Here is a 27,833-nt window from a genome sequence, read left to right as displayed (position 1 = left end):
CCTCCTCTTCAGAGACTTTCAGAAACTCTGAAACTTTAGTTTTAAAATCCTAAAGGTTTTATAAGCCTCATACAACATTATTTGCTCTCATCCATCCTTAAGTTACTTAAACATTTTCCTTTTTGAGTATTTCAAAAGCCTCAAGATCAGCTGCAAGAAACTTCAAGTTAATCTAAAAGAAATGCCTTGCAGTCTACTGAAAACAAAGCAAAATAGTTCTTGTAGGAACTAATGCTCAAGCAGACAGTTAATCTATTAACATTTCTTTTGGAGAGTTAAAATCAGTTGATATCTGAATTGTAATAATCTATGTATGTGTTCAGGTACCATGCAGGTCTCAGTTAATCTGTTTCATCAAGCCAAGGTATCATCGTGATACCTTGTGGTACCATTGTGATATTGTCATCTTGTGACAAGCAAGACAACCACTAGCAGAGCTGGTGTTGCATCTGTCTCAGAATCACACAATTTACAGAATGTGAACAGTGCTATGCAGCAGAGGACAATTTAGGAAAATGTAGTGATGGAAGCTCAGGGGAAACAATTCATGCAAATGATCGTCAAGGGACTGAACACTGTAATTTCTCCCAAAAGAGAAAAGAAAAACTTGGTATCAGTATCAGTTATCAGTAAGGAAAGGAATGAAAGGACAAGGCCATTGTTGACAGTAAAAATAGACATGACTAGAGGAAAATGACTGTCCAAAGGATGCAAGGAGAACAAATTTCACTTGCATAACTAGAATTGAAGAGGCAGTTCTCTGAAGCAATGCAAATCCTAGAGAATGCTCAAATATTCACAGGAAAAAAAGGCACATATTTGGTGTGGCATAGAGAGAGAAAAGGAAATGCTTGTTTGCTTTTACCTTGTTTAGATCTGTATATCATGTATAGTCTCTAAATAGGGATTGTATCAGAACACCTACATCTGCTTATAACATTACTCTGTATCAACGGATCGAGAACAATCATTGGGGTACACCAATGGGTCACACCCCAAGATAAATACACTCTTCCCTTTGTTCCAACAACCAGCAGGTTCTTCTAGAACACCTGATTATTGGAGTTGATTAAGCAAACCTTTAGCAATAGAGATTAACAGGGTAATTAAAAGTGAGATAAAACCTTTATTATTACATGCAATAATAATTGCAACTTAGGAAAGAGCCTTTTAATTTAATCAAAATACAAACTAAATAATCTGAAAATTAAAAATGCAACTGGATAAGATGATGTTTTGGAAAGCAGTGACTCAAAGGTTTTAAAGTCATTGCATATGATAACATGACCCCTCAACTTAAAACTGTAGCAAAGAGGAAAATAAGACTTGAAATAAGGAAGTGATCTTCTACTTCTCCATAGCACTTGTAGCACAAACATGCAATACTCACTCAAATAATCTGACATACATCACATATATATATTTGCCTAGAAAACATCACCTACAGACTTATGCTGGTTTTATTCATGTCACTAAAACTCTGTGTTTCAGTAAAAAAAATCAAACAATTTATTTTCCAGGAATTGAAAAATGAAGAGTGGCTTTAAAGAAAAATTCTCAAATCAGGCTAGAAGTCCAAACAAGTTAACTCAAGTGCAGTTTGTGTTTGTTTTAAATTAGGCTTTAACTTGAAATTATATTCCAGTAACTTCCGTGTCTTGCAAAGTAAGTAATTAACTACTGAATTCTTATCACTAGCTGTAGGCACCAACTTGGAAAATGCAAGTCTTGTGTAAAATGCACATAAATCTATTTTTTTTACTTGAAGATGTATACCTTTTTTACTGTAATTTGAAATACCAGCATCCCTTCACAGTGGCTGTACAAGAACAGCATCTTAATTCAAACAAGAAAACCATTCAGTGCCAATTTTTTTTATTTTTCTGTAATTGTAATTCAAACAAACAAGTAAGAATCATTATTATCTTATTCATCAAGTAATAACCTCAGAACTATTCTTGTGGGTTTTGATACGGATTACCTACATAACTTAGCAGGCAGGCACGTAAGTATTTTTTCACTGTCATCTCTGTAATGAAAGTTAGCCTTTTATGATACTTAATTAACTAAGGTATTATTTCCTGGGATATAAACATGATAAACACAAGAGGAAAATAAATATTTCAAGACACACTATTTAATTATATTCAGAGTAGCTAATGCTCACGATAATGCTATGGTATTGTGATATGGTAGAAAATTTCCATGCATAAAAGCCAAGAAAGTCTTTCACCCCAGAACATCCCCAAACTCCTTTAAGATTTTAGTATAATCCTGCAGTCCTAAAGCTGATAGTGCGCTTCATAGAAACTAGACAGAATAGAATCTTTTGTGTAACACTAAGGAAGACCTTATCACAGCCAATGCATTGCTGCAACCTCTGGAGGCGGTGTATCATAAGCAATGGGAAGAAAGGGAAGTGCCATATACCCTAACACTGACACAACAGAACATGATACAGCAGTCGAATGATTATGGAGAGGGCTAAATCATCTGTCTCACCCTGTCTCATACAACCTTCTGCCTCCCCACAAGGAAATCTACTCCTGTAACCAGAATATGGATTCAGGGCTTTTTAATAACAGATCAAATCCCAATGAAGCAATAACTTTCTTCCACAAAAGCCTCCTCAACTGATCTAAAGACAGAGGTGGAAGAACTGATAAGACAGTAAGTAATCGTTTCCTTTCACCAATCCCCCTTTATCAAATGAAACTGCTAAAACCAAAGATCAAAACCTACACTATGAAAGGGCAATTAATGCTTCTATAACCAGAGAACAAAAAGCAATTTCTTCTGTAACAGTGAATAGTTGACCTGCTTTGTGCATATACGTTTTCTCTACATGGACAAATTAAAATACATCAGCCAGAAAAAGCTTTATAAAATTTACCTAAAATAGAGTTGCATTATTCCATATAAAGAATTTCTTATTTGTCACATTCAAAACTTAAAGTAAATATGTTACTGACAGGCATTCATTGTCAATAAAAAAGAACTGAGATCTTCAACACTCAGTCCAAGATCTTTTTTCCACATGGAAATAAAGCAATAAAAGCACATGCAATGCACAACTGCAGGAAAACCCTCTAAACCAGGGAATGAAGTAAATGAAAACAGAGGAGAAATCTTATATTCTCAGGACCTGTAAGTTAGATAAGGGAATCTTAGTTGCAGACCTCTAGAAATTCTGATGAAGTACAGCATACCTACAGTCCAAGAAATATGGTATTGCCACTGTTAGGAACATGTCACAGGGTTGTACTAAAACTGCAAGACCTCAAGACTCAGGCTTGTCAGGCTTCCTGTACCTAGACTTGTCTGTGCTAGCCTAGAGCTTTGCTCTAGCTTAGCTGCAACAGTAATTGTTGAACAATCAGATAAATGTTACGTAATCTGTTTCTATTTTAGCTTAGCTTTCTACAACTGTGTGGCATAAACCCTATCATTAAAATGCTGATACATTGCTCTAACAGATAGTAATATCCAATAATTACTCTGTGTAGAACAAACAATCCATGACCCTAGATTAAAAACGTAGCAAAGAGGATCATGAGCATGGGATGACAGTATTCAAGAAGCATCCAGCAAATGTAAAACTCACCATATACAGTAAATTCAGATGTAACATGGAAACGGAAACCAATGAAGAATGAATAAGGTGTAGACTGTGCTAGAAAACATATTAAAAATTGCTGCAAGTGGACTCAGTGTGGGTAGAGAGCCCCCCACCATCCATCAAACTTCTCCAGGCATAACAACTGTGAAGATGGTAACTTGCTGTAACCCTTTCTCAGATGGAAGCCATTGACCTTAGTACGCAGTGGGGTAGTAAAAGGGTAAGCATAATGCCAGAGAAAAAGGGATGGACGCTAGGAAGATAACAACTTTAACTGTTTTGATAATAATTATTTGATTTGACAGTTAAGATTTCAATTAGAGTAATAGTAAATCCTCGGTTTTGCATACAAGGTGTGTTTTGCCCACATAAACCACACAGACTGTAGTACAACAAATTGGTGAAGAATGTGGTTTGGATGCAACAGCAATAGCAATTCTCAGACAATCCCAGCAATTAAAACCCTCTTTGCCACACCAGAATTATCAGGAAAATAGCTACACTTGATTAATGCATTACAATTTATGTAAGAAGAAAGTTCATGTCTAGTATAGGGGACTCAATTGGCTTCTAAATGTAGGTGCAGCCATAATATTCTTTATCTATTCTAAACTGCCAGGTAAACCTGTACATGTCATCACAACAACAGTGCATTTTTGTTTCAGGATAGAGTGACATGCTTGACAAGCAAAATTAACCAGACACAAATGTAGATAACATAATTCAAATATTCTCATATTATACAATGTATGTGACAAGTTGTAGGTTACACCCCTTGTATTATCATTATGGCTCCAATTATAATAAAACCAAATAACTTTTAAGCATAGACAAATCATGATATAAAACGCGTGGGAAGACTTGTGTTATAAGAATACAAGAGTTACACTTGACAAAGACTGTGAAACCTGACAAATTTCTTACCTTCAGAATCAAAAGAATCAGGTAACTCTTTCCTCATATATATTCTAATTGCATCCTTTGCTGCTATCATATATTGACTTAAATCAATGCTAGTTTGCAAGTGCTTTATTTTGAACTAAAGAATAATTCTTTCATCAGACATACTGTAACATTTGTTCCAGAGATGCCTGTACACTGAATTAATGTCTTCACCCTAACTATGGGTTGCAGAGTTCTTAATACATTGCTAAAGCAGTACTGTCACTTGATAGGTCATGGAAGCATCCTATATCTGATTTTGAGTTAAGATTTTGATTTAGCACAGTCATAAAATAAATCAAACATATAATCATAGGAAGACAACCCAAAAGACAAACCAGTGATCACTCTAGTCAATCGCATCATTTATAAACCTAATCCTATTTTCTGAAAGTGAAACAGACAATTTCTGGAGTAGGAGTAACTGCACAAATTGGCTGTACCACACTTCTGTGAATCTGTCAGGATCCACAAGCCTCATCTTTCACAGGTTTCAGTATAAAGAACAGAAAAAGATGAACTGCAATCTGAACACTTGCCTAAATAATTTAGCCCAAGCGAGGCTGGCCTCTGTGTTTTCTGTCACAGCAGAACACAACACAGTCTATGCCAGCTTTGTTTCGGGACATGGTAAGCTTTTTGTTCACTTCCAAAAATTCTAAAATGTCACTCCCGCATTGATATAGCTCTGAACAAGCTAATCCAGTGGCAAAACAAGAAGAGGAGAAACAAAACCAATTTTTTTTAAACCATAGAATTTAGGTAACGATAAAAATGGCGAATAGAAAAACAATTCTTAAATCTCTGAAGGAAGCTAGGCTTCAGCAACCTAGAGCCCTGTTCTCCTTCACCTGTCAAATGAATGGCATTATAACATGTAACACATATATTCAATAACTTTAATTTACATAAATGACATTTTTCCATTTTTAATCTGGAGTATAAAAGTATACAGGAAAATGTGTTTCACAAGATATAGTCTTTAAAAATTCAGAGTAGAAACAGAGACTGGTCCCATTCTCCATCAATGAAACCATAATCTCTAGAAAATTTAATGTTCCAATAAGTATTGAACAACAACTTGGCTGTTCACAATGTTGTTGTTCACAATAACACAGGTAAATTCTTCTTCTATAGGAGAGAAAGACAATCTGGATTAGGCTCACTTGCTAAGGAGAGCTTTCTTACTGTGTTAAGGAAGTTTTTTATATCCTATTGACTGATTTTGCAGAAACTGACAGAGGGATTCAGACACAGAAACACAATAAAATCATGGAAACCTGAAGGTTCGTACTAAGCAGTCAGTAACATCTGGTTCTGTTTTCACCAAGGGCTGTAAGCAGTCATCTCATACACTGCCAGAAGTGCACGTGCCAACAGCTCACATGAGAACTTATAAGTGATAAATGAAAAAAGAAACTTGAATAATAGCCTATTTAAGAATGACCTCCTTTGGAGGCTAACAGCGGACTACCATGGTTGCAATGAATTCACGCTGCCGCTGAGTGCTGCTGTACGGGACATGCTAGAACTCCAGTATGAACTGGAGTCCAAGGCAGCCAAGTGGTACGCTACCACTGATATCCCTAACGTGTTTCTCAATCCCTCTGGCAGCAGAGTGCTGGCCATAGTTTGCTTTCACTTGGAGGGGTATCCAGTACACCTGGAATCGACTACCCGGGGGGGAAAGACAGCCCTAATATTTGCCATGCTCTCTTTTTTGCTGTACATGTTAAAGACTGGTTTTAGCTTTTGCAGTTACAAAAATCAAGTAACGAATAAGCTGACCAGGAATAAAGGGGGCCTGCCTCCAGTCAGGTGGAGGAAAAGGACAACTGGGTTTACTGGACTGTGTGGTTTCAATGGCCTGGCACATCAGCCCCATGGGAGACAGCTTGTGCCACAGCACTTGGGCCAGTCTGAAGAGGACAAGATATGAAAAATATGCTTTACACCACAGCCAGGGACCATAGTCCTGTGCTGCATGCCAAAAAGGACTGTTGTGGTTTAACGCCAGCTGGCAACACCCCCTCAGAGCCGCTTGCTTGCTGCCCCCCTGGTGGGATGGGGGGAAGAATCAGAAGGGTAAGAGTGAGAAAACTTGTGCATTGAGATAAAAAGAGTTTAGTAAGTAAAGCAAAAGCTGTGCCTGCAAGCAAAGCAAAACAAGGAATTCATTCACCACTTCCCATTGGCAGGCAGTTGTTCAGCCATCTCCAGGAAAGCAGGGCTCCATCATGTGTAACGGTTACTTGGAAAGACAAACGCCATGTCTCCGAACGTCCCCCGATTCCTTCTTCTTCCCCCAGCTGTATATGCTGAGCACGACATCATATGGTATGAGATATCCCTGTGGTCAGTTGGGGTCAGCTATCCCAGCTGTGTCCCCTCCCAACTTCTTGTGCACCCCCAGCCTGCTCACTGGTGGGGTGGTGTGAGAAGCAGAAAAGGCCTCGACTCTGTGTAAGCACTGCTCAGCAGTAACTAAAACATCTCTGTGTCATCAACTCTGTTTGCAGCACAAGTCCAGAACATAGCACCAGACCAGGTACTATAAAGAAAATGAACTCTATCCCAGCCAAAACCAGTACAATAGGGAAGTCTAATGCATATTTAAGATGCATTGTTTAGGATTTACAAGTGAGCAGAAAACAGACAAGACAGTCTATGAAAAATGAATTAAGCAAAATATGCTAGTAGAAATGACCAAAGAATGCTGCCAGTGTTAACATCAGAAGTCTCTGATCTAAATAATATTGCTCTTTTGAATCACTTTTGGATTACCATCAACAAGTAAGTACCTGCAGACAATAATGAAGCTTTCTACATCTATTTCCTCCTAAAGCTAGTAACACAGCAAAAATGGCAAAAGGTAGGTAAATGATAAAAAGAGGTAGAGAAGCTCCTTCCCAAGCAATGTGATCCTACTTTGACGTCTGAGCCAACTTCAAAGCTGGTGCTGCTCCAAGTCAGGCATTAGACTAGGTAACCTCCAGAGGTCCCATCAAACCTAAATTATTCTTTCTATGTTTCTAAGCTCACGTATTGGAGAAGGGAACTTGATGATGAAAGCCAGCAGGAAATGCACAATAATGCGCAGAAAAGAGGCTAAAGAAGCAGCAAAAAGAGACAATGATACTCTCCTTCCTCTGCCTCTCCTCACTCCATTGGAAAAAAATACTTATTTTATTAAACACGGGAATGAAATTACATTACTACTTTCTTTAAATAATAACTACAGCTGCTGCACCTTTCTATGCGTTTGCCACTAGGACTGCAGCCAGGAAGACAGAAGGCCCTGCCTTCTGTCCTGAGATCAGAAGTTACACAGTATGTCCTATGGACAGAAATTACCCATAAACTGAAAGGTACTTTTTGAAGGAATACTATGCTGTATATGTAATTTCATGTAAGTCCACCTAGAACAATCACAAGAATTCTATTTACACAAAAATTCTGCCTTAATAAAAACAAACAGTGTGAATTCAGCTTGTTATCCAAAAAAATATTTTGACAATAAGAGCTTTGATTGAAACATTTCTCTTTCCAACTTAAAATACACTAGTTGGTATAATCTAACTGAAAATATATATTTAACTTCACATTTTAATAAACATTCAAATTCCGATCATTTGCCAACTTACATAGCTCCATTAGTGTAGACTGTGTCACTTCCCTCCACATACTGAACCTGTGCTGGGTAGACATGCTGTACCTGTTGCACAGTCTGCACTTGCTGTACCTGAAAACAAAATCACCAGAAATGTGGGATCAGAAGGACTGATGCTTCAGTGCATCTAATGGCTTCTAAACAAGATGGGATATCTCTGTTCTCATAGCAAAGAAAGTTACTGTTACAAAATATTTGTGCTGCAAGTCTGGTAAATGGAGCCCTAACATTGAAGATGCACGCTCACAGAGCACACGTACCTTCAGTGCCAAAGACAGAACTGGAAAGAGTAACAACGATGAAACGAAGTATAACCATGCTATGCACCAAGCTGAAGAATTACAATTACTACAGAACAAAGTATCATTTGGCCACATGTATGCCTTTTCTTATTCCATTTCAATAGTACAAGCCTTAAAATCACAGTTCAAATGTGTTGCAGTAAGTTTAGAAGTAAAGGTTCACATTAAGATGGTTTAGCTCTTTTTGAACTTGAGTTAAACTACAGTGGTACAAGCTTTTTTCCCAGTAATGCTTTGATCCAATGTACAATTATGGATCAAAACCCCCAATCTGAGTAACACCTTTCCCAGAATACCGTCAGCTATAACAAACTCCAACAAAACCCGGTTTTACCTCTATGAGCTAAACAACAAAAGGCAGTAAGGCATGGATTATCTTCACATATATTGCTGAGATGGCATGCCTGTTTTGTAAAAGCACACATAGACACAAATCAATTCCTTTGATTCATATACTATGTAGGGAAGATCCAGGTTATGCAATTTTCTCTCCAGTCTTAATTTTTTGTCTTCTGCCACCATAAAGATTAAGGATTCCATACTTTATACTTGCCATCATTTAGAGAAACCGTATTTTGGTTCAAGAGCAGTCCAGAATCTAAAAGATGCAAAAAGACTTACAGACTTCACAGACTGGCACAATTTTACCCAAGGAACTGAATCAAGAATGTGACAATGCACATATTTAGTAAACAGATTTAACATAAACTACTTTTAAGTGACTGTTATTTTTCTCAGATATTTTGCTATGAGGCAACTTCAGCCTGATTCTGTTGGTCTTAAGGATTGCAAACACTGTAATCCCAGATGAATCTGGGTTTCAGGCATTTGATGGATCATGTCCAAGAGCTGTTTGAGAATACCCTACTTTAATACCTTCAACTCTGCTGTATTTTAAAAAGTTCTGTGAATAAGCACATTTTTCCTAGTCTTTTATAGTATTGACTCAGACTGTGAAAGGAAAATCTAGATTTTCACAGAAACCTTCCCTTAGGTTGACATTAAAACCTGAATTCTGAAAAAAGCAAAGCATCTAAGGTTTTGAATGCAGCTATACTAGCATGATAGAAAATCAGATGTTTCTTTCCATTAACAGCAATGAGACACAACATGATGGTTAACATATCTACTAAAATCTGATTTCCCCCATGAATCATTACATAAATTAACAAATATACCTGAAATACAATTTCTCAACTTCAAAAAATATACTTTAAAGATGTTTTCTAATTATTAAGGTAAGGTACAGCTGTGTACATTTCCTCTCCTATTAATATTTAGTTATTTAACAGAAAGATTCAGTTCTCAAAGTCAACACAAAAAACTCTGATCCAAATCATGCACATTACTAGGCTTTAGAACAATTTTTTTTAACTGAAAAACATAAATAGCTGTATTGTACAAACACCTTTTCAAAGAATTAAACTACTTCTATTTCCATCACCTTTGACTTAATTGCTTAAATATATTCAAATCATAATTTCATGGAATGGGCTTGATCCAAATCCACTGTAAGAAAGTTATGCCTGTAAGCTTGCTATTAATTAGTACCTCTCAATATTCAAATTTGCCAATCTGTAACAAAACCATCTATTAATGCAGTAATTGGCTAAAATGTTTATGTGCTTTACTGTGAAACATAGATGCAACATATTATAATAGTTTTTAAGTTTGACTCTAAAAGTATTTCTTCCTCTTGGGTGACCCAAGTTCTACGACCTTTAATCAACAGGAGAAGGGGAGTCATTGTTGATTAGTCTATTACAGAGCACCAAACTGATCTACTTAACCTATACAGTGAGAGAACATCTTGAAAGCCGGCTTTGCTCTTAAAACCAGTAACTTGTCACCTGCCATGTAATGGATATGCTTCATTTTCTGTCTCAGTAGAACAGCTGGGGAAACACTGTGGAAATGATGCTGTTGTCAGGATGAATTCCATGCTCTTGTCCAACCTCTCCCAAAATGCACTTTGTTCCCTATTCACACACACTGGGTATGGCTTACTCCCTATTAAAAAAAACCACACTGTTTTTCTATTAATAAAGGAAATGTGATTTTCTCCCTCCAACCTGCATACTGATAAAATGGAACTCTACAGTATGTACAAACACAATATTAAAAACTTCCTATCAGTAAATGCAGGTCACATTCGCATTCTGTAGAAGGTATTCTATTCTCCCATTATTCTTGGATACAAGCTGCTACCATTTCAAAACCAACAGATTCAGCACAGTGCAAGACCTTTACCACAGAAATGAGAGGATACTGTAGGGACAAAGTGGTATAGAGTGCGTCAAAGCTCAGTGTCTATTGCACAGGAAACTGAAAAATTCCAAAATGTGTTTATTTTCTGATTTGGAACAACAAGAAAAAATTAATTTACCATAAAACAAAACATCAAAAAAGGTTAAAATTTTCATTCATAAATTTCAAATTTTCACCAATTTTTATATAAATTCTTGATTAGCCTAATATGCAGTACTACTAGAAATGCCATGACTATGCAAATAAAGTAACTTATTTTTTAAATCAACATTTAAGAATGAGTACACTACAGTGCTATTAAAACACCTTACCTGCTTTTGTAGATCAAAATGTTTCTTCTTTAAATTTTAACAATGAAGTTCAATACAAAAGGGCTACTGAATTAGGTTAAATTTTTTCCAATACAGTAATAAAAAGAAGACAGTTTATAAAAAAAGTTATTTTGCTTCAGCTTCTCTGAAATTCAGTACTGCTACGGTTAAATTTATTATGGTGACCAAGGAAGCTTTAGTCACTACATTGTACTGCAATGTACATAACAACCTTCAGGTAGAGAAAGTTAAGAGGTAAATATTTTTCCTGTCAAGCAATGACAAATAAGTAAGTGGCCTTTAGGATGGCCTTGTATATGAAAATTCTGCCATGCTGAAAATCTTGGTTATATGATATCTCCAATACTAATTTTATTTCCTATTTTACTTCATCGTGGGAAAAATATTTTCATGAGAATTAAATCAAGTGCCTCTGGATTTTCTTTTTAATCTTCAACAACAGGAAGAAATGAAATGCATATATCTACTCTCTATGAGCACAAAATTATTTGACAAGAAGTTGGTTAAGTTGCTTAAAACACCACCAAAAAAATAAACATCTTTTGTGGAAATTGAAAAAAAAAAAGTCTTTCTTCTCTTCTGTTTTATTTATCATTTTCCTTGCACCTTTTATTAAGCTGTTAAAGGAATTGTATCAGCTATTTTCTTTAGTTTTTAGGGCAGAAATTGGAGATCACAGAAAGAATATTCAACATAGAGCTAAACCTAAATGGCCTTCTTGTATTAAAAAATACTCTTGAGAATTAAATGTTTCAGGCTGAAAATAGAAAACACAATGAAATATTTATTAAAAACTGACAGTATTTAAATTAAAAAATTGTATGTTCTGGGGTGGACTGGTGAGCTAGTCATGGTAATTGTTATTGTCTGGCTGGAAAACAGAAAATTAACTGACTTGTATAGGAAATAATCAGTTAAGTAGGGTCAGACAGAAGATCTTCGTTCCTCTTGCTTCAGTGATTCTAGCCCGAAATAAATAACTGGAATAGGATTAGAAGTAAGCAGCTGAAATGTTCCAGGAGAACAAGAAGCGAATGAAAACTTATTTCAATATACATGTGTGATTATAATTACTAGTTGAAGGGAAAAAAAAAGGAAAACAAATTATATTAATTATACTACCTCAGAGGAACAAATGAGGGACTAAGTTATTTGTATCTATGAGAGTTTGTCAACAAAAATAAAGTGCATAAAAGCATACAGAAATGCAGAAATTACATTGAAGCATAAAAACAAAATTTAAGAGAGAATTTTGATTGCCCATAAAGAAGTGCTTATGTTCAAAGTACTACTAAGCAAAGACAGGGCTTAGAATAGGGCAAAATATATATGGATTTTTAAACTCCATTTAAAAAAGAACATATAATTATCCACAGTGCCTGTCCTGTGCAAATGACTTGGATGTGCATCATTTTATGTTCTCAAAGATAAAAATAATTTTCGTACCTTCATTAGTCTGGATTACTTTTGGCAAGCAACATATAAATAGCACATGCTGTAATATTCTAAGCACATTCATATTTATATAATGGCTAATGTCAGTTCACGATTATGTTTCTCATATGCTAAACATGATTTTGCATTAAGAGCAATTTTGATTAGCAGAAGTCTGCATCTTCAGTCAATGATACAATTCTTTGTGAATGTGATGGCCATCGTGTCTGGTGAATATGAAGAAATGCTTTTCTCAACTTCTGATGCATGGATATACTTCTATAAAATAAATTATATGACTATTTTTAGTTTTATTTCTCCAATCCTTCCACATTGCATGGCATAAGCTACAAAGTGAGATTAATTTTGAATCCTTAGAAGCTCACTGCACTGTGCTAAAGAGTGCCTGTTGAACAAGCAATGATACATTAGTGAAAAATCCCCGTATCTGAGGAAACAAAAGACTAAGAAAATTCCTCGGGCTATTAAAACGGAATTTAATTACACTCCCACCTTTTTGGTCTTTTGCTCACAGGTGGGCATGTTTGTCCCCTTACTATTACCCTCTATCCCATCTCAACAGTGACAGCTGCTGTGCTGCATGAAACCAGCTGCCACCAGTGCCAATTTCACCAGAGGGGAAGCCCAGGTTTTCATTAATGGCACCTTTTTTTTCCTATTTTTGGTGCATCACAGCAGACTTTCATGAGCTCCATATTTATACCAGCTATATGCAAATCAGGGATTTGTTTTAGCTGAAAATATAAAAAGTTACTCTTTTGCTGTTTGCCCAAAAGACAGGATGCTTCAGTAGAAACACAGCTGTAGGAAGAAGGCTCTTAGTTCACCCTTCCACTTATTCAGCCTGCTCTTCTTCAGGGCAAAAGCATTTCATTTTGAAAAAGACATCATACATTTTGTGAGCATAAATAAAACACTGATACCATGAAAACAACCCTAAATAATGCATACATGAGATGTCATTTAAGTATGGTGTATATACAGGAATGGAATGTGGGAAACAAAGACCTCACTAGGCAAAATGAAATACTATACCCTGCTTTAATATTAATTAAAACCAAATTAATCTAAAATGGCATTATTCACTAAAAAGTACTATAAATTACTATAAACATGATAATGCAGAAGTTTCAGCATACACCAACTTGTTGCATATACACAGACACTAATGTTACGGTATCTCTGAATTTAACAAAACTCAAGTGCTCTATTGTTTTAGTAAATTATATTCACAAGATAATATAATCCAAATGTGAATAATCACATGTATTTTGGATACAGCTGACATTATTATGTCTCTTACAAACCATAGAAAAAAATGAAAGCATATCTTATATATTATGCACCTAAAACCTTCCCTCCAACTTTCAACATTGGTAACTTTGAATGTGCAGAAATAACAAGCCCTCCCTCTGTCATCAAAAGAATAACTTTATGAAATTAGCACTCTTTCTCCTGATTTTCTTTAGGCAAATTGGCCCACTCCTATCAAATGTACATAAAGCCAATATTAACTTTACGCAAATGTGACCTATACAGAGATAATTCCTCAGGGTAGATTACACCTACAATTTCCTCCACACAGTGATTTTCTTCTTGTTTTTTTTTTTTAACCCAACAATTGAATTGCCTATCCCATCTACACTCTTCATCATATTTCCTGCTAGCATACAACATTCACATCTTCAGTCTTCCTTTTCTCCTCACTACACATTCACTTCTGTAATCTATCCTCTCTCTCTACAAAATCTCCCACACATACCGTGTTTTAATCACTGCAGTACTGTCTGCATTGGATTTCCCAACATTGTTGTTGCATCTTCAAACCCTGCAAAATTTTGAAGAAACTCCTCTTCCTTGGCTGTGTTGATCCCTTAGCTTTCCTTTCTGAAACATTATGCTAACTTCTATGGTCAGTGTTAAGAGTTAGCTGGAAAAATACAATCTAATATCCCCATAGGGAAAAATAATACAAAATAATGATGGAGTATTCAATGAAAGGGAATACTCAGAAGCAGCAGTACTAAAGGAGATGTATGTAAGATTGCAATATATGATCAAGCAAGAAAAAAACCAATCTACTCCTGGGCTTCTGTATTTTGACAGGAGTATTACATTAATAAAGGACAACTGGAATAATTTCAGAAAAGATGCAGATAGTCAGTGACAAAGATTAATGCGTTATCTATGTGGGAAAATAAGGAGCCAACTCCATCCTAGAAGTTTTCAGAAAGGTAGAAACTTTACACAAGCTAAGTTTATAAATACCAAAGCCCGGCTCATTTTTCATTTGCTTGTGACAAAAATAGAACAGAAATGCATAGAAGATCCTATCCTTACAGTTCAATGAATCCAATCATTAGAACTACAATACTATAAAGTATCCTGTATGACACTAACTGGTTACCAGTCTTCAATCCCTCACACTCATCAGTACTTCACATGGATAAAATTCAGTATGCAATGTTAGACTATCATATGTATATCTTATTTGCTTAAAACAAGCAACTGTGTAGCACTACCAAATTGCCTTCTTTTATCTGAAAAGCTGAAATACAGGAATAACAAAGAACAAATCACATAAACTACATCTATTAAACATCTGTCATCATGAAAGAACATAAAAATCAGTCAAACTATCAGATCATATTTCATAAAGAAAAAAAGCCTTGCACTTCACAGACCTTACAAAAGAGTTAACCAGACAAAATCTCCTACAAAGTTTAGCTAAGTTCAAGCAACATGGAAGCTTCAATTAAAACCTAATATAGTATTCAAAAGCCTCTATCCTAATCAACATTCAAGTAAAGAGAAAGCAAGCTATTTAACAGTCTGAACTCAGGAGAAAATATTTCAAACAACTCTCTAGCAGTGAATTCTCAGCAAATACACAAAGCCAAGAATTAAAATAAAATCTTTTAAGTCCAAACTCAATGCTTTTCTGCATCAGTTTTTTTAAAAACAAGCTTGCATCCTAAAAGATACATCAAGATATAAGCAGAAACTAGAGTAATGGAACTATAAGGCATTATAAATTGAGTCTACACATCAGGAAAAAATGTGAGTGAGATGTATAAGACTGTGGAACATATACATAAAAATGTACCACCTAGAATTTTAGAACTAAACTTAACAAATGCTAAAAAATTTAGTTTAGGGAAAAGTGCTCCACTGGCACAGAAACAAATCACACTATTTAACAAACTATGTCCAGTTCTCATATTATTGATTCTGAAACTGTGAAGTCAGTTTTTGATGAAAAACAACATCAGATGTCACCAAGAGTACACATCACATGGACAGCTAATTTCTGTGTATTCCGGAAAAGTCTTGGATAGCTGTCAAGGCTTTCACATTCAGTCCCTGTTTTCTATCTCCATACTTTTCCTTTTTTCCTCCCCATTTTCTTCTGTCACCACTCCTTCTAAAGCTTCTGGGCACCACATAGGTGAGTGACCATCTCATGTAACAGGTATGCACTGTGCTGGCTGCTACAGAAGTCTTTTTACTTCTCTGGCAAGTGCACATCATGAATTACCTATTGTCATACCACAAATACTTTCATAACATTGTGCAAAGATCTGCAGGGATTCAAGCCTAGAGATGCAATGGACAGTGCTTTTCATTTTTACATTTGTATTGCACTTACTTGGATGTCCAAATGAATGGAGAAATGATATAGCCAATGATATCAGAAAGATACTCATTATTCATTATTTAAAGGAAAAAATGTAAATACTCAGTAACATAAATTAAAGTACATTTCTATGAGCTATTACATGAATTCCATAATAACCGACAGTTAGAATCATATATGTGTACTACTGGTGCTTGTCAGATGCTCCAATTAAGGAACAGATCCTGAAAACAGCTTGCCTTTCTCTGACTATTTTAAGTCCAGCAAAATAAAATTGATAAAAGCAGAGCAAAAGAACTCATTTAGCACCCCTGTACAAAATCAAGTTCTTCACTACATTGTCAAGAACTATCCTTCCTGCATTTTTTTTTTTTTAATCTTCCCAAAACTAACAGCCACCTACCTGCTGCTGAACTGGTACCTGCTGTACTACCTGTGTGGGCACTGCTGCCTGGCCAGCCACAGACGTCTGTAAAGTCACAGTTGAACCTGTATCCGACCCAGTCTCTGATGTCTGCATTGTGATCTCTGAATAAAATTAAGACATAAAATTAAAAGGTTAGTGCATTAATTTTTTTATTTCATCACTTATATTAGTACACTAATTTGTTGCTTATCTCTATTTGGATCTTAAAATTAGCTAATACCAATCGTGGTTATGAGCCAAAAGGTTTTTCCCACTACTAGCATATGAGTTAGTACAAATGGGTTTTTATCTTACTTTTACCTTACTTATATTCAAACTATCTTTTATTTACATGTGCAGAAACATATCACTTCTCTGAGTTTTGTCACTTCAGCAATAACTCAGAAAAATCAGCAGCAAATCTTTTCCTGGCTTGTAAATAACTGGTCATCATTCAAAACTGTTTTTCTCTGCCTTACTGAATTACACTAAAAACTCTCTACATTCAAAATCAAAGTCAAACTTCTAGCAGGCCACAGACTGAAGGGCTGTAATCTGGAAAGCAAACTGTGAAAAGCATTTAATGAGTCACAGTGAAAAAGCAACTCAACCAACCTTCTTCAGTAGAAAGCATTAAAGCAGCCACTGTAGTTAAAATCTAAGAAGAAACTTTTCAACACTAAAACCATATAGAAATACATACACAGTAGAAAAGTGCCTAAGATCGTGGCCCTGACCTTTAAAGGGAACAATGGAAATTTGGATAGAATACAGAAATGGTTCGGGAATCAAGGAAAATGCCTTACAAAGAAAACTTATCAGGAAGACAACCAAGAATGACTCATGTCTTCATAGGAAACATCGACTGGAAACTATGGGATTCCTCAATTTTGGACAGCATAAATGACAATACAATTGACTGGGTGACAAACCAAAATTAATTCAAAATCAGGAATTACTTTTTAAAAATTTTTTTAAATTTGTTTTGAGCAGTGGATGATTAACTGGTGAAAATAATAACCAGATAAGGCAGGTTCTTCTTCACTTGGTACCTTCAAAACAGAAGACTATGCTTCTGTGAAGAATTACAGTAAACAAATACAAATTACTAGTCTGTAAACCAAATGTTCTGTGATCTAAACATTTTACTGCCCCTAATCTCTATTAATCTATATTAGCTACAGAATACTTTGGCAACCTTAGGACCAATGTCACTAGAAATGAGTAGCATTATCATGCATAATAACAGAGGTTTATATGAAAAAATATTTAGAATGCCCTATCCAGGTGATTTTTTCAGTTTAACTGAACAGACGCAGATGGCTGAGAGGGAAGAAGCTGGACTTTAATTGCCCCCTGCCTCCCAACAAATAACGAACTCCCCCCCCCCAAAACCCTACAATATTTTTTGAGACAAAACCATAATAAAAAATGTGTCTATTCAGGGGCATACCAATATATAGCAGGAGGAATTAATTACTGTACCAAAAAAACCTCAGAGGCAATCAGAAAATTCAGTGTTCTCCTTGCTTGACAATGGAACCAGCTGCAACAACAGACCTTCCTTTCAAGGCTGGGTTCCACAGCATTTTAAGCTGATTTAAAGCTGGGTTTCTGCAGTCCCTCCCTCCAACTACCTCTGACTCACTTTGCATTCAAATGTAGTCACTGCAAAGCAGGAAACAGGTATACAAATTTGGGATGGGGACGGAGAATAGGGGCAGGACCTTGCCAACTGGGACCATCACTGGTTTAAACTCCATGGAACCATGCCTATGGTACCTGACAGATTTAACTGCTTCTTCTGAAATATTCAGGAAGACTGAGAAATTGTTGATCAAACCTATCTGAGATTAAACAATAGACTCTCAGACTTACGACGTTGACTGAACCCTCTACTTCTTTCCAGCATGCCTGACAAAAATCAGGATACAAAATGAATAGAAAAAAGGAGCAGAACTTCACAGATGACTATTGAAATGTTAAAAATCCTAACAACAAAAATGGATGTCTGCAGGATAAATATGGAGGAGTTGAAAGCTACTGTGCTGATAGAAAGTTATGAAAGTTGGTGAGATGAATCCCATGACTGGAGTGTGGCTATTGATGGCTACAACATGTTCACAAGGGATAGGCAAGGAAGGAGGGGTGGAAGGGTTGCCCTCTACGTCAAGAAACGGATAGATTGTGAAGAGCTGTCTCTGGAAAATAGCCATGAGCAGGTTGAAATCTTATGGGTAAGAATTAAAGACCAAGGCAATGAGGGGAACCTTGTGGTTGGTGTTTACTACAGGCCACCCGATCAAGGGGAGCCTACTGACAAAGCCTTCTTACTCCAGCTGCAGGACACACTGCACTCACATGCTCATCCTGCTGGGGGTCTTCAACCACCCAGGCATCTGCTGGAAAAGTAGCACGGCGAGCTGTAGGCAATCCAGGAGACTCCTGGAGTGCATTGAGGATAACTTCTCAAGCCAGGTTATAGACAGCCCTACCAGAGGGGATGTGATACTGGACCTGTTGGTCACCAGCGCAAGTGAGCTAATGGGTGACATCAAGATTGGAGGCAGCCTGGGCTGCGGTAATCATGCACTGGTGGAGCTCGCAGTCCTGAGGCATATGGGTCAGGTGAAGAGTAAAGTCAGGACCCTGAATTTTAGGAAGGCAAAATTCCAGCTGTTCAAGGAGTTAGTCAGCAGGACCCCCTGGAAAACTGCTCTCAGGGACAAGGGAGCAGAATAGAGCGGGCAGATCTTTAAGGACGCTGTCCATAGAGTGTGAGAGCTCTCGATCCCCAGGTGTAAGAAATCAAGAAAGGAAGGCAAGAGACTGGCATGGGTGAGTCAAGACCTGCTGGTCAAACCAAAGAGCAAGAAGGAAATGCACAGGCAGTGGAAGCAGGGACAGGTATCCTGTGAAGAGTATAGGGATGCTGCCCAGTTGTGTAGGGATGGGGTCAGCAAAGCCAAGGTGTGGCTGGAGCTAAACTTGGCAAGGGATGCAAAGAATAATAAAAAGGGCTTCTATAGGTATGTTAGTCAGAAAAGGAATGTCAAAGAAAGCGTATCCCCCCCCCCCCGATGATCATGACTGGCTGTGGAATGATTGCTGGAGGTGACTTATTGATATGTCCCCCTCTTAAGAGGAGGTGAACCTCCAGGATGGAATGCAGTGGATATACATGAAATCTGTTCCATAATAATCCCCTAAGCAACATAACCTGCAACCTTAGATGTTAGCAACAGCAGGGGAGCTTGGTATGCTGACTCTGAGAAACAACACGGAGGGTGGAGCAGAGTGGAAGCACCGCGGCCAGGCTCTGTGATATCACTGCAGGGATGGGGAACTGGAACTACTGGAACAAGAATGGAAGGTCCCTGCATTAAATCCACTGAAGCAAGGAGGTGAAACAATGGGGTTCTGTCAATGCTATGGCTTTGCTTCTGATTTATATCATAAATACCCAGTTCCAGAGTAGTGACATGCTAAATCAAGTTCTCTGGGTGAACTTTGCTCATTATAATCTCATTATAATACCAAAACACACCTCCATCCCAAAACCTACCCACCTTCAAGGTGCGAACACCCCTCATTGAGCATGCGCTCTGAATTTTCTCTAGCATATACCTTTATAAGTGATATTTTACACCAATCATAATAAAGGTATCTATGACTAGAGTCACTCAAGCTCCACCTAAAAATAAGAAAATAGTATAAAAGGGCTTAAGCAAGGAGGAATGCTAGGGAAGATACCATCATAGACAAGTCGGGAGGACATGCTGACTTCTGGGATCAGTCAACAGGCTGAATCTCTCTTCCCCCACATAGGGATGCCTATTGTGTACGATTCAAACCCTCAGTTATACCAAGTGCTTCCCAGGAAACTTAGAAATCTGTACAGAGTTCTTCCATAATTTAGTGTGCTTGTAGTCTACTTAATTATTATTTGCACGTGCTTTGTAGACAGTGTATTTATCACCACCAATCCAAAAGAACCTGTACTCCTGTTGCTTTAATAAACTACTGTTCATTAATCTAGACGTGATAGTTCATTAAACACAACAAAACTCCTTAAGTCTGGCCATTCTAGTTAGTTGAACACAACTAAATTGAAAGTACAGTGCGCTATTAGTTCATGCGTAATCATGATAGTTCAACATATTGAACATGACGAGACTTATAGTGCTGAACTGGGCATCATTCAGAATCTAAGCCTAGCCACTCCCAGCCCCTCTGATATCTGAAGGACAAGGTGGAATGCAAAGGGGTTTATTTTGTGCCAAACTTCTTTACGCTTTAACACAACACTGGCAAACTGTTAACAATGGATGAGGAGAAGGCTGAGGTACTCAACAACTTTTTTGCACCAGTCTTCACTGGCAACCTCGCTTCCCACGCCTCTTGAGCGGATGAACCGCAAGGCAGGGACTGGGGGAGCAAAGTCCCTCCCACTGTAAGAGAAGGTTAGGTTTGAGACCAACTGAGGAACCTGAACATACATAAGACTATGGGGCCTGACAAGATGCATCCCACAGTCCTGAGGGAATTCACTGATGTAGCTGCCAAGCCACTCTCCATCATATCTGAAAAGTCATGGCAGTCAGGTGAAGTCCCCGGTGACTGGAAAAAGGTAAACATTGTACCCATTTTTAAAAAGACTAGAAAGGAGGACCCTGGGAACTACCAACCTGTCAGCCTCACCTCTCTGCTTGGGAAGATCATGGAACAGATCCTCCTAGAAACTATGCTAAGGCACATGGAAGACAGGGAGGTGATTCGAGACAGCCAGCATGGCTTCACCAAGGGCAAGTCTTGCCTGACCAACCTAGTGGCCTTCTAGGATGGAGTGACTACATCAGTGGACAAGGGAAGAGCTACTGATGTCATCTATCTGGACTTCTGTAAGGCCTTTGACATGGTCCCCCACAACATCCTTCTCTCTAACCTGGAGAGATACGGATTTGATGGATGGACTGTTTGATGGATGAGGAATTGGCTAGTTGGTCTCATACAGAGAGTAGTGGTCACTGGCTCAATGTCCAGGTGGAGATCAGTGACAAGTGGTGTCCCTCAGGGGTCCGTATTGGGACCAGTAATGTTTAATGTCTTCATCAGTGACATAGACAGGGGGATCAAGTGCACCCTCAGCAAGTTCACAGACAACACCAAGCTGAGTGGTGTGGTTGACCTGCCTGAGGGACCAGATGCCACCCAGAGGGACCCGGACAAGCTCGAGAAGTCAGTCCATGTGAATCTCATCAGGTTCAACAAGGCCAAGTGCAAGGTCCTGCACCAGGGCTGGGGCAACCCTCAGTATCAATACAGGCTGGGGGATGAAGGGATTGAGAGCAGCCCTGCAGAGAATGACTTGGGGGTACTGGTGGATGAAAAGCTGGACATAAGCTGGCAATGGATAAGGGTAATGGTTTTAAACTGAAAGAGAGTAGATTCAGACTAGATATAAGCAAGACATTTTTTACAATGAGTGTGGTGAAACACTAGAACAGGTTGCCCAGAGAGGTGGTAGATGCCCCATCCCTGGAGACATTCAAGGTCAGGTTGGACGGGGCTGTCAGCAACCTGATGTAGTTGAATATGTCCTTGCTCACTGCAGGGGGGTTGGAGTAGACAACCTTTAAAGGTCCCTTCCAACACAAACTATTCTATGATTCTGTGATTCTATGTTTACTGTAAAATAGTAAATTTCATACCTTTTTTTTGCCTACAGAAAATGCTGTTTAAAGTCCACAGTAAAGTTATTTAATGCTAAAATCAGTGCCACAGTTCCAGTATCAGTCCACCCTAACAGAAAACCAATAGTTTTTCCTTTAATTCCAATATTAATGGAACATTCAACTTCCAGTAATAATATTCAGAAGGAAAATTTTGTTTACTTTTCAATATGCAACCATCTTAAAGTTTCTGCACCTAAATTAACAAGACATTGTGCCATATAAGACATTCTTAAGTGCACTAGACCAAACTCATTCACAAGGTAAATGTATGACCTTAAATAAACTGATCATTACAGCTGCATTTCAAGATGCTCAAAAAACCTGAGCCAGGTACTCTGATCCAAGTGAGAAAGATAATGTGGTCATTTCCTTGCAGCAGTTGTCATGGATTGTGCCTGGCTGACATCAGAGTTAGGCCTTTAGGAAAATGGAGCAGCTTCATTATAATAATAGAGGATACTTTGGTTGTAAACCAGCTGTCAGTCACTGCGGAGAAGCTTTCAGATGGGCAGGCTGCAAGTGCCAGTGCCAGCTGACAGTCTGCTGTTAGGCGCTGAGGGATGCTGAACAGGCATAGTCAAGAATCAGGTATTCTCTGCCCAGTTCTGGAAGTGACGATGTCCAGAGAGATATCAGGACACATCATAGAGAATCCAGGGTTAGGTGGGAGAGAACCCTCAGAGAGAACTGGAGAGACCCCGGAGAGCCCCAAAGCCCAGCCTAGGACTACGCAACATATAGCTGGCACTGCTACACTGACATACTAAACTTCAGACTATGTTCTCCCATCCACAGGACAGGGAAGCCGTGTAATTTGTGAACTGCACATACATTTTTGACTAAAGTGTTTCGGTGACGGTGTCTGTTTTATCTTTACACTGTCAATTTGGTGACAGTCCTATATTTAAGTACACAATCTGATGTGCTTCTCTACCTCAGGACTGTAATACACTTTTAATAATAATCTGATAGGTTAACTGGTTGCTCTATAGACTGATTTATCAGTAGGTAAACTAGGACAGCTAAAGGGTGATTGTGTAATATAAACTTTGCCATCAGTTTTGCCTAAGCAAAAATAAACCTAATGGCTTAATATCAATTTATTCAGAAGTGTTTAGGTTGCTTCCATCGTTCTGCTCTAAGTCTCTATCCTAAATGGAATTCTTTACTATAGCTCACTACACAGTATAGATTTTTCCTTGTAGATACCATCCAATATGTTTGACAGTCAACCTTTATCGTCTTCCTATTCACCGTAATTTTTTCTAGCATCATGTTAGCGAGGTAGTCAGTGTAATTCTTTTACATTGCATCAATACTGAGCAGTTACATGAACACATTTTTATAACCTGAATTAAGTCTCTCAATTTTTCACTGATACTGCATATACGTAAAGGGACTGCATATTACAGCAGAAAAGACATCATCCTTGCCTAATGGGACTGTCAGGTGTATCACAAGCAACAGATTAATGTTTGCCAAAGATCCTTTTTATTCTGGCTAATTAAGCAGTTGGGCACACCCATCCGTTAATGGTTTTGCTTTGTATAGCCAGTGCTTGTTGCATCATGTGAATGTAAGCTAAACAGGCCACATACTGAAAAGAAGGATAATTAACCCCTCCAAGTGGGAAAAAGATACTGCTCAAGGCCAGCTGCTGAATGTGACAAGATTAGTATTTCGTCAGTCTAATGGGCAGAACTCAGGCAAAGCTACTATGCTGCAAATTACCCCTTTCCTGTATATTCTATGCAATTTCATGTTGTGTGTTAAGTTCCCTAAAGACTTTTTAATGTACCCAAATTCTCAGTTGGAATCCTTCTGTTTGCTAGACTTCAACTATAAAGACTGAATGGTTTCAGAGATTAACTTGATCAATTACTTACCAAATAAGTTTGTTAAAACGTGTCAGATTAATGAATACTGTTTATTTTGTTCCTGGGCTACTTCACCCTGAACTAATTTACTTCTTTTAAGCTACCAGAGTTTGCAAAGTTTTGCTCAGCTACATATGCTTTATTGTCTAGATCAAATGATGTAGCAGGCTTTAATTCAATGCAGAAAATGAAAGCCTGTAATTTACTTTCAAGTGCAGCAGGAAAATTCATTTTTCTCCTCTAGAAGGCTAAATAAAACATCACAGAAGGTAAAGTGAACTAGATCTTGTAATCACATGCAGTAATGGCAGGCTTTTAATGGTCAGAATAAAAGGCTAATCTTAAGATCTTATCTATTTATAATGATGAATCACCGATATACTCATTAAGAATTTCTGGCAACATAATGTGTTTCACAATAAAGGAAAACTTCTCAGAACATCAAGTTTCAACAGCTAATACAGAATGCTTCCTTCCTCAACAATAGTATAAATGGAAACAAGTTTCAATAATACACTAGCATTTTAGATAAGCATTCCTTTTCAATTTTTTGTGTAAACAAAAATTTTATGAATAATTGCCTTCAAACAAGCGATGTTATGAATTCAAAGGAACCATTTATATGTGTTAGCAGTAAAGCAGAAGGCTGTTTGTAAATGTTATTCACATGGAAAAAAAAAGAATACTATAAATAATTTTTAGATACTAATGTATTTTCTTGTTGGAACACCAGTTTCATACTAAATACTATTTGATTTTTTGTCCTCTCCCAAGGTTCTTAGTGATACCAAAGTAGTCAGCTGGACTCTGCTGATATGATGACTAGTTGCTAAATATTTCAGTTAGCAATATGAATTTCATTACTCTTTTTTCAGCTTTTCACAGATTTATGGGAGGAATAATAGTTAACTGAATGGCACAGAATAAAACATATAAGCTGACTCTCTGGATTCACATATAATTTCCAGTAGCAAAACCCTACAATAGCACAATAACAGAAGGGGGAAGTACAGAGAGATACACACTGGAAGGGACCAATGCAAGTGGTAACTCCTGGTAACTCCTTCAAAGAAAGTTCATAAGATCAAAAAGCAATGTCTTGACAATTAGATTATTAGGTACCTAAGAACAGTACTAGTCAAAAATTGTCATAATGAAATGTCGTATTTCCAGCAGATCACAGACAGCACATGGATGCTTAGGCTGAATGCCTACTTCATGACTCTCTCACTTTGATCTACCTACTAATTTTACCTGCAAAAACTTCAAAATTGTATTTAGTCTTGGTGGACAATATATCAGTATTACACATCAGCCCTACAAATCAGTGTACATCAATGCAAGATTACATGCACAAACAACAGGACAAAAGAAAACTTCTGAAGAGTTTTTGTTGTGACAAGACTAGCAAGTACAACTGTTACAATAAACAAAACTAGCAAATCATCAAACAACTATATTTATGCTATTCTAAGACATTAGTTTGTCCGCTGGAGATTCTGAGTGCAAAAGCCCAGGTGATGTTCTCCTTCATCATGGTTGTGGAACTGGCGCTGGCAACAGGGCTTTGGCTTCTATGACCACAGGACTCTCTTTGAGGATAACGTCTGCTTAGGAGAGATGGGATCCAACTCACTAAGTGGGGCAGAGGTATCTTTGCCTGTAGGATGGCTGATCTGGTAAGAACAAACTTAAACAAGGAACAACATGAGGAGGGAAAGAGTTACCAGCAACCCTGTGAAGGAGTGTTGGACAGGATTGACAGGCAAAGGGCTTGGGTTGATGTGAATGAAAGGGAACACATAATCAGCAAAATGAAGCTTAAGCAGGGTCACCTCAAGCATTTGCATGTGAGCAAGGAAGTGGTTACACGGCATCTTTATGAGGAAACCATCCAGACTCTCTCTGGGAAATCAGTACACTGAGGTGTCTTTCTGAAGCACTCATACACCAAGGGGCATACAAAGGGCTCACACACAGCATGGTGAATAAACACAAGGAATTACAGAGGGACTATAATCTTGTTGGGATCACAGAGATGTGGCGGGATGGTTCACACGACTGGAGTGCAGCAATGGATGGATACAAGCTACCTGACTTTATAATTTGTTTCTTTTAGAAATGAAAATGTCTCTATCTTCACGAGGATGAAGTTTATGGGAACTTCCTTGTTGGGATGGGTATTTTGTTGTGTTTAGCCAGAAACAAGTTTTGATTAAAAAATTAAATAAATTACACAACATTTCTATAAGTTTAGTATGCTTTCTAAGATAATGTTCACACTGCTAAGTTGAGTATACTACGGCTTTTAAGTCAGAGTTAGTCAAGTCTTATCTACCTTAAATAGTATTTGGGTACTTTTCCCATGCTGAGGCAGCACCTGTCTTTAAGATATTAACATACTTTCATGGGCTGGGATAAGCATGTTCATGATCTCCGAAAAATAGCTCTATGCAGAATGATAGTTACAATACCAACTGGAATTTCTAGCTTGAGCCAAGATCTTACTCTGCTGCAAGACTGGTATTAGCAGAATTAATTACAAAGTCTAACATGTACAATGCTACTTCTTCACACCTTTCAAAATACTTGACAATAAACTAGTTTTATGGAATTTCATCCTTGGTTTTGCCTATTGGTCAAGGACAGAGTGGGAACAGGACATAATGTAATACTTCAAGCACTGACGATCACCACACGAGGCACTTCGCCTAATAGTCAGTGCTTTCTGAGGAAGAATGTGAAAGCAGGAGCACTACCTGTACAAAAGTTTCTGTTACTTCTACACCAATTATATGATTCTGAAAGTAGATTTAGATTTTGCTTCAGAAGAGAGTTCTGGGGTTTTTTTTCCCCTAATATGATATTGTGCTGCAGTCCTTTCATCAAAAGAGTGAGTGTGTACATGAATCTAATGAAACAAAGGGAGAAAAATTGACGTGAAAATGGAGGTGGTATTTGTTTTCATCACTCAACAGATCAAAACATAAAATGAAAAGGTCAAAACATTATAGCTGGAGACATCTACTTTATTAACAGAATGAGCAATATTTATAGGAAATAAGTTTCTGTTCTCTTTGTGTTACCTTCGTGTTACCAATTTTCTGTTTCTGATGCTTCCTGTGTTACTTTCACCGAATGACAGTATGGCCCCAGAGGTTTGGAAGGGACCTGCTCAAGCAGGGCTACCTACAGCCTTCTGCCCAGGACCATGTCCAGATGGCTTTTGAATATAGCCAAGAACTGGAACTCCACAACCTCTCTGGACAACCTGTCCCCCTCTTCGGTCATTCTCACAGTAAAAAAGTTTTTGCTCATGTTCAGAGGGAACGTCCTGTGTTTCAGTTTGAGCTTGTTGCCTCTTGTCCTGTCACTGGGCACTACTGAAAAGAGTCAGCTCATGTCATAACTAACCTGCAGATATACTATGACAGTTATTAAATAAACTGCCATTATTATTATTGATTACTTATACTGTGATTACCCTTAAATGCCACCGAACACTTCATGCTTAAAAGTTATGAAAGTAGTAATACACTATGACATCTTCCAAATGCTTCACATAGCCATTTCTTCACCAGATGCAAAGA

The 27,833-nt window shown here is 37.7% G+C and overlaps 1 protein-coding gene across 4 annotated transcripts in view; it reads right to left on the bottom strand.

Moving 5' to 3' along the window:
- Nucleotides 1–27,833, bottom strand: part of RFX3 (regulatory factor X3) — a 131,598-nt gene that overhangs the window by 49,030 nt on the left and 54,735 nt on the right. For 3 of the 4 annotated variants that reach the window (XM_052776041.1, XM_052776040.1, XM_052776039.1), the window contains exons 2-3: nucleotides 16,629–16,753; nucleotides 8,206–8,303 (exon numbers count right to left, since the gene is read on the bottom strand). In XM_052776041.1, coding sequence (XP_052632001.1) covers nucleotides 8,206–8,303; nucleotides 16,629–16,745 — 215 coding nt within the window. In that variant the 5' untranslated portion in view covers nucleotides 16,746–16,753. Of the gene's footprint in view, nucleotides 1–8,205; nucleotides 8,304–16,628; nucleotides 16,754–27,833 lie in introns of those variants that run through there. The other variant, XM_052776042.1, reaches the window with a different exon arrangement.

This window comes from Harpia harpyja, chromosome Z (assembly GCF_026419915.1).
Source record: "Harpia harpyja isolate bHarHar1 chromosome Z, bHarHar1 primary haplotype, whole genome shotgun sequence".
NCBI classification, from domain to species: domain Eukaryota; kingdom Metazoa; phylum Chordata; class Aves; order Accipitriformes; family Accipitridae; genus Harpia; species Harpia harpyja.
Note: the sequence above shows the minus strand (reverse complement) of the source record. Positions and strands in the feature narration are given on the sequence as shown.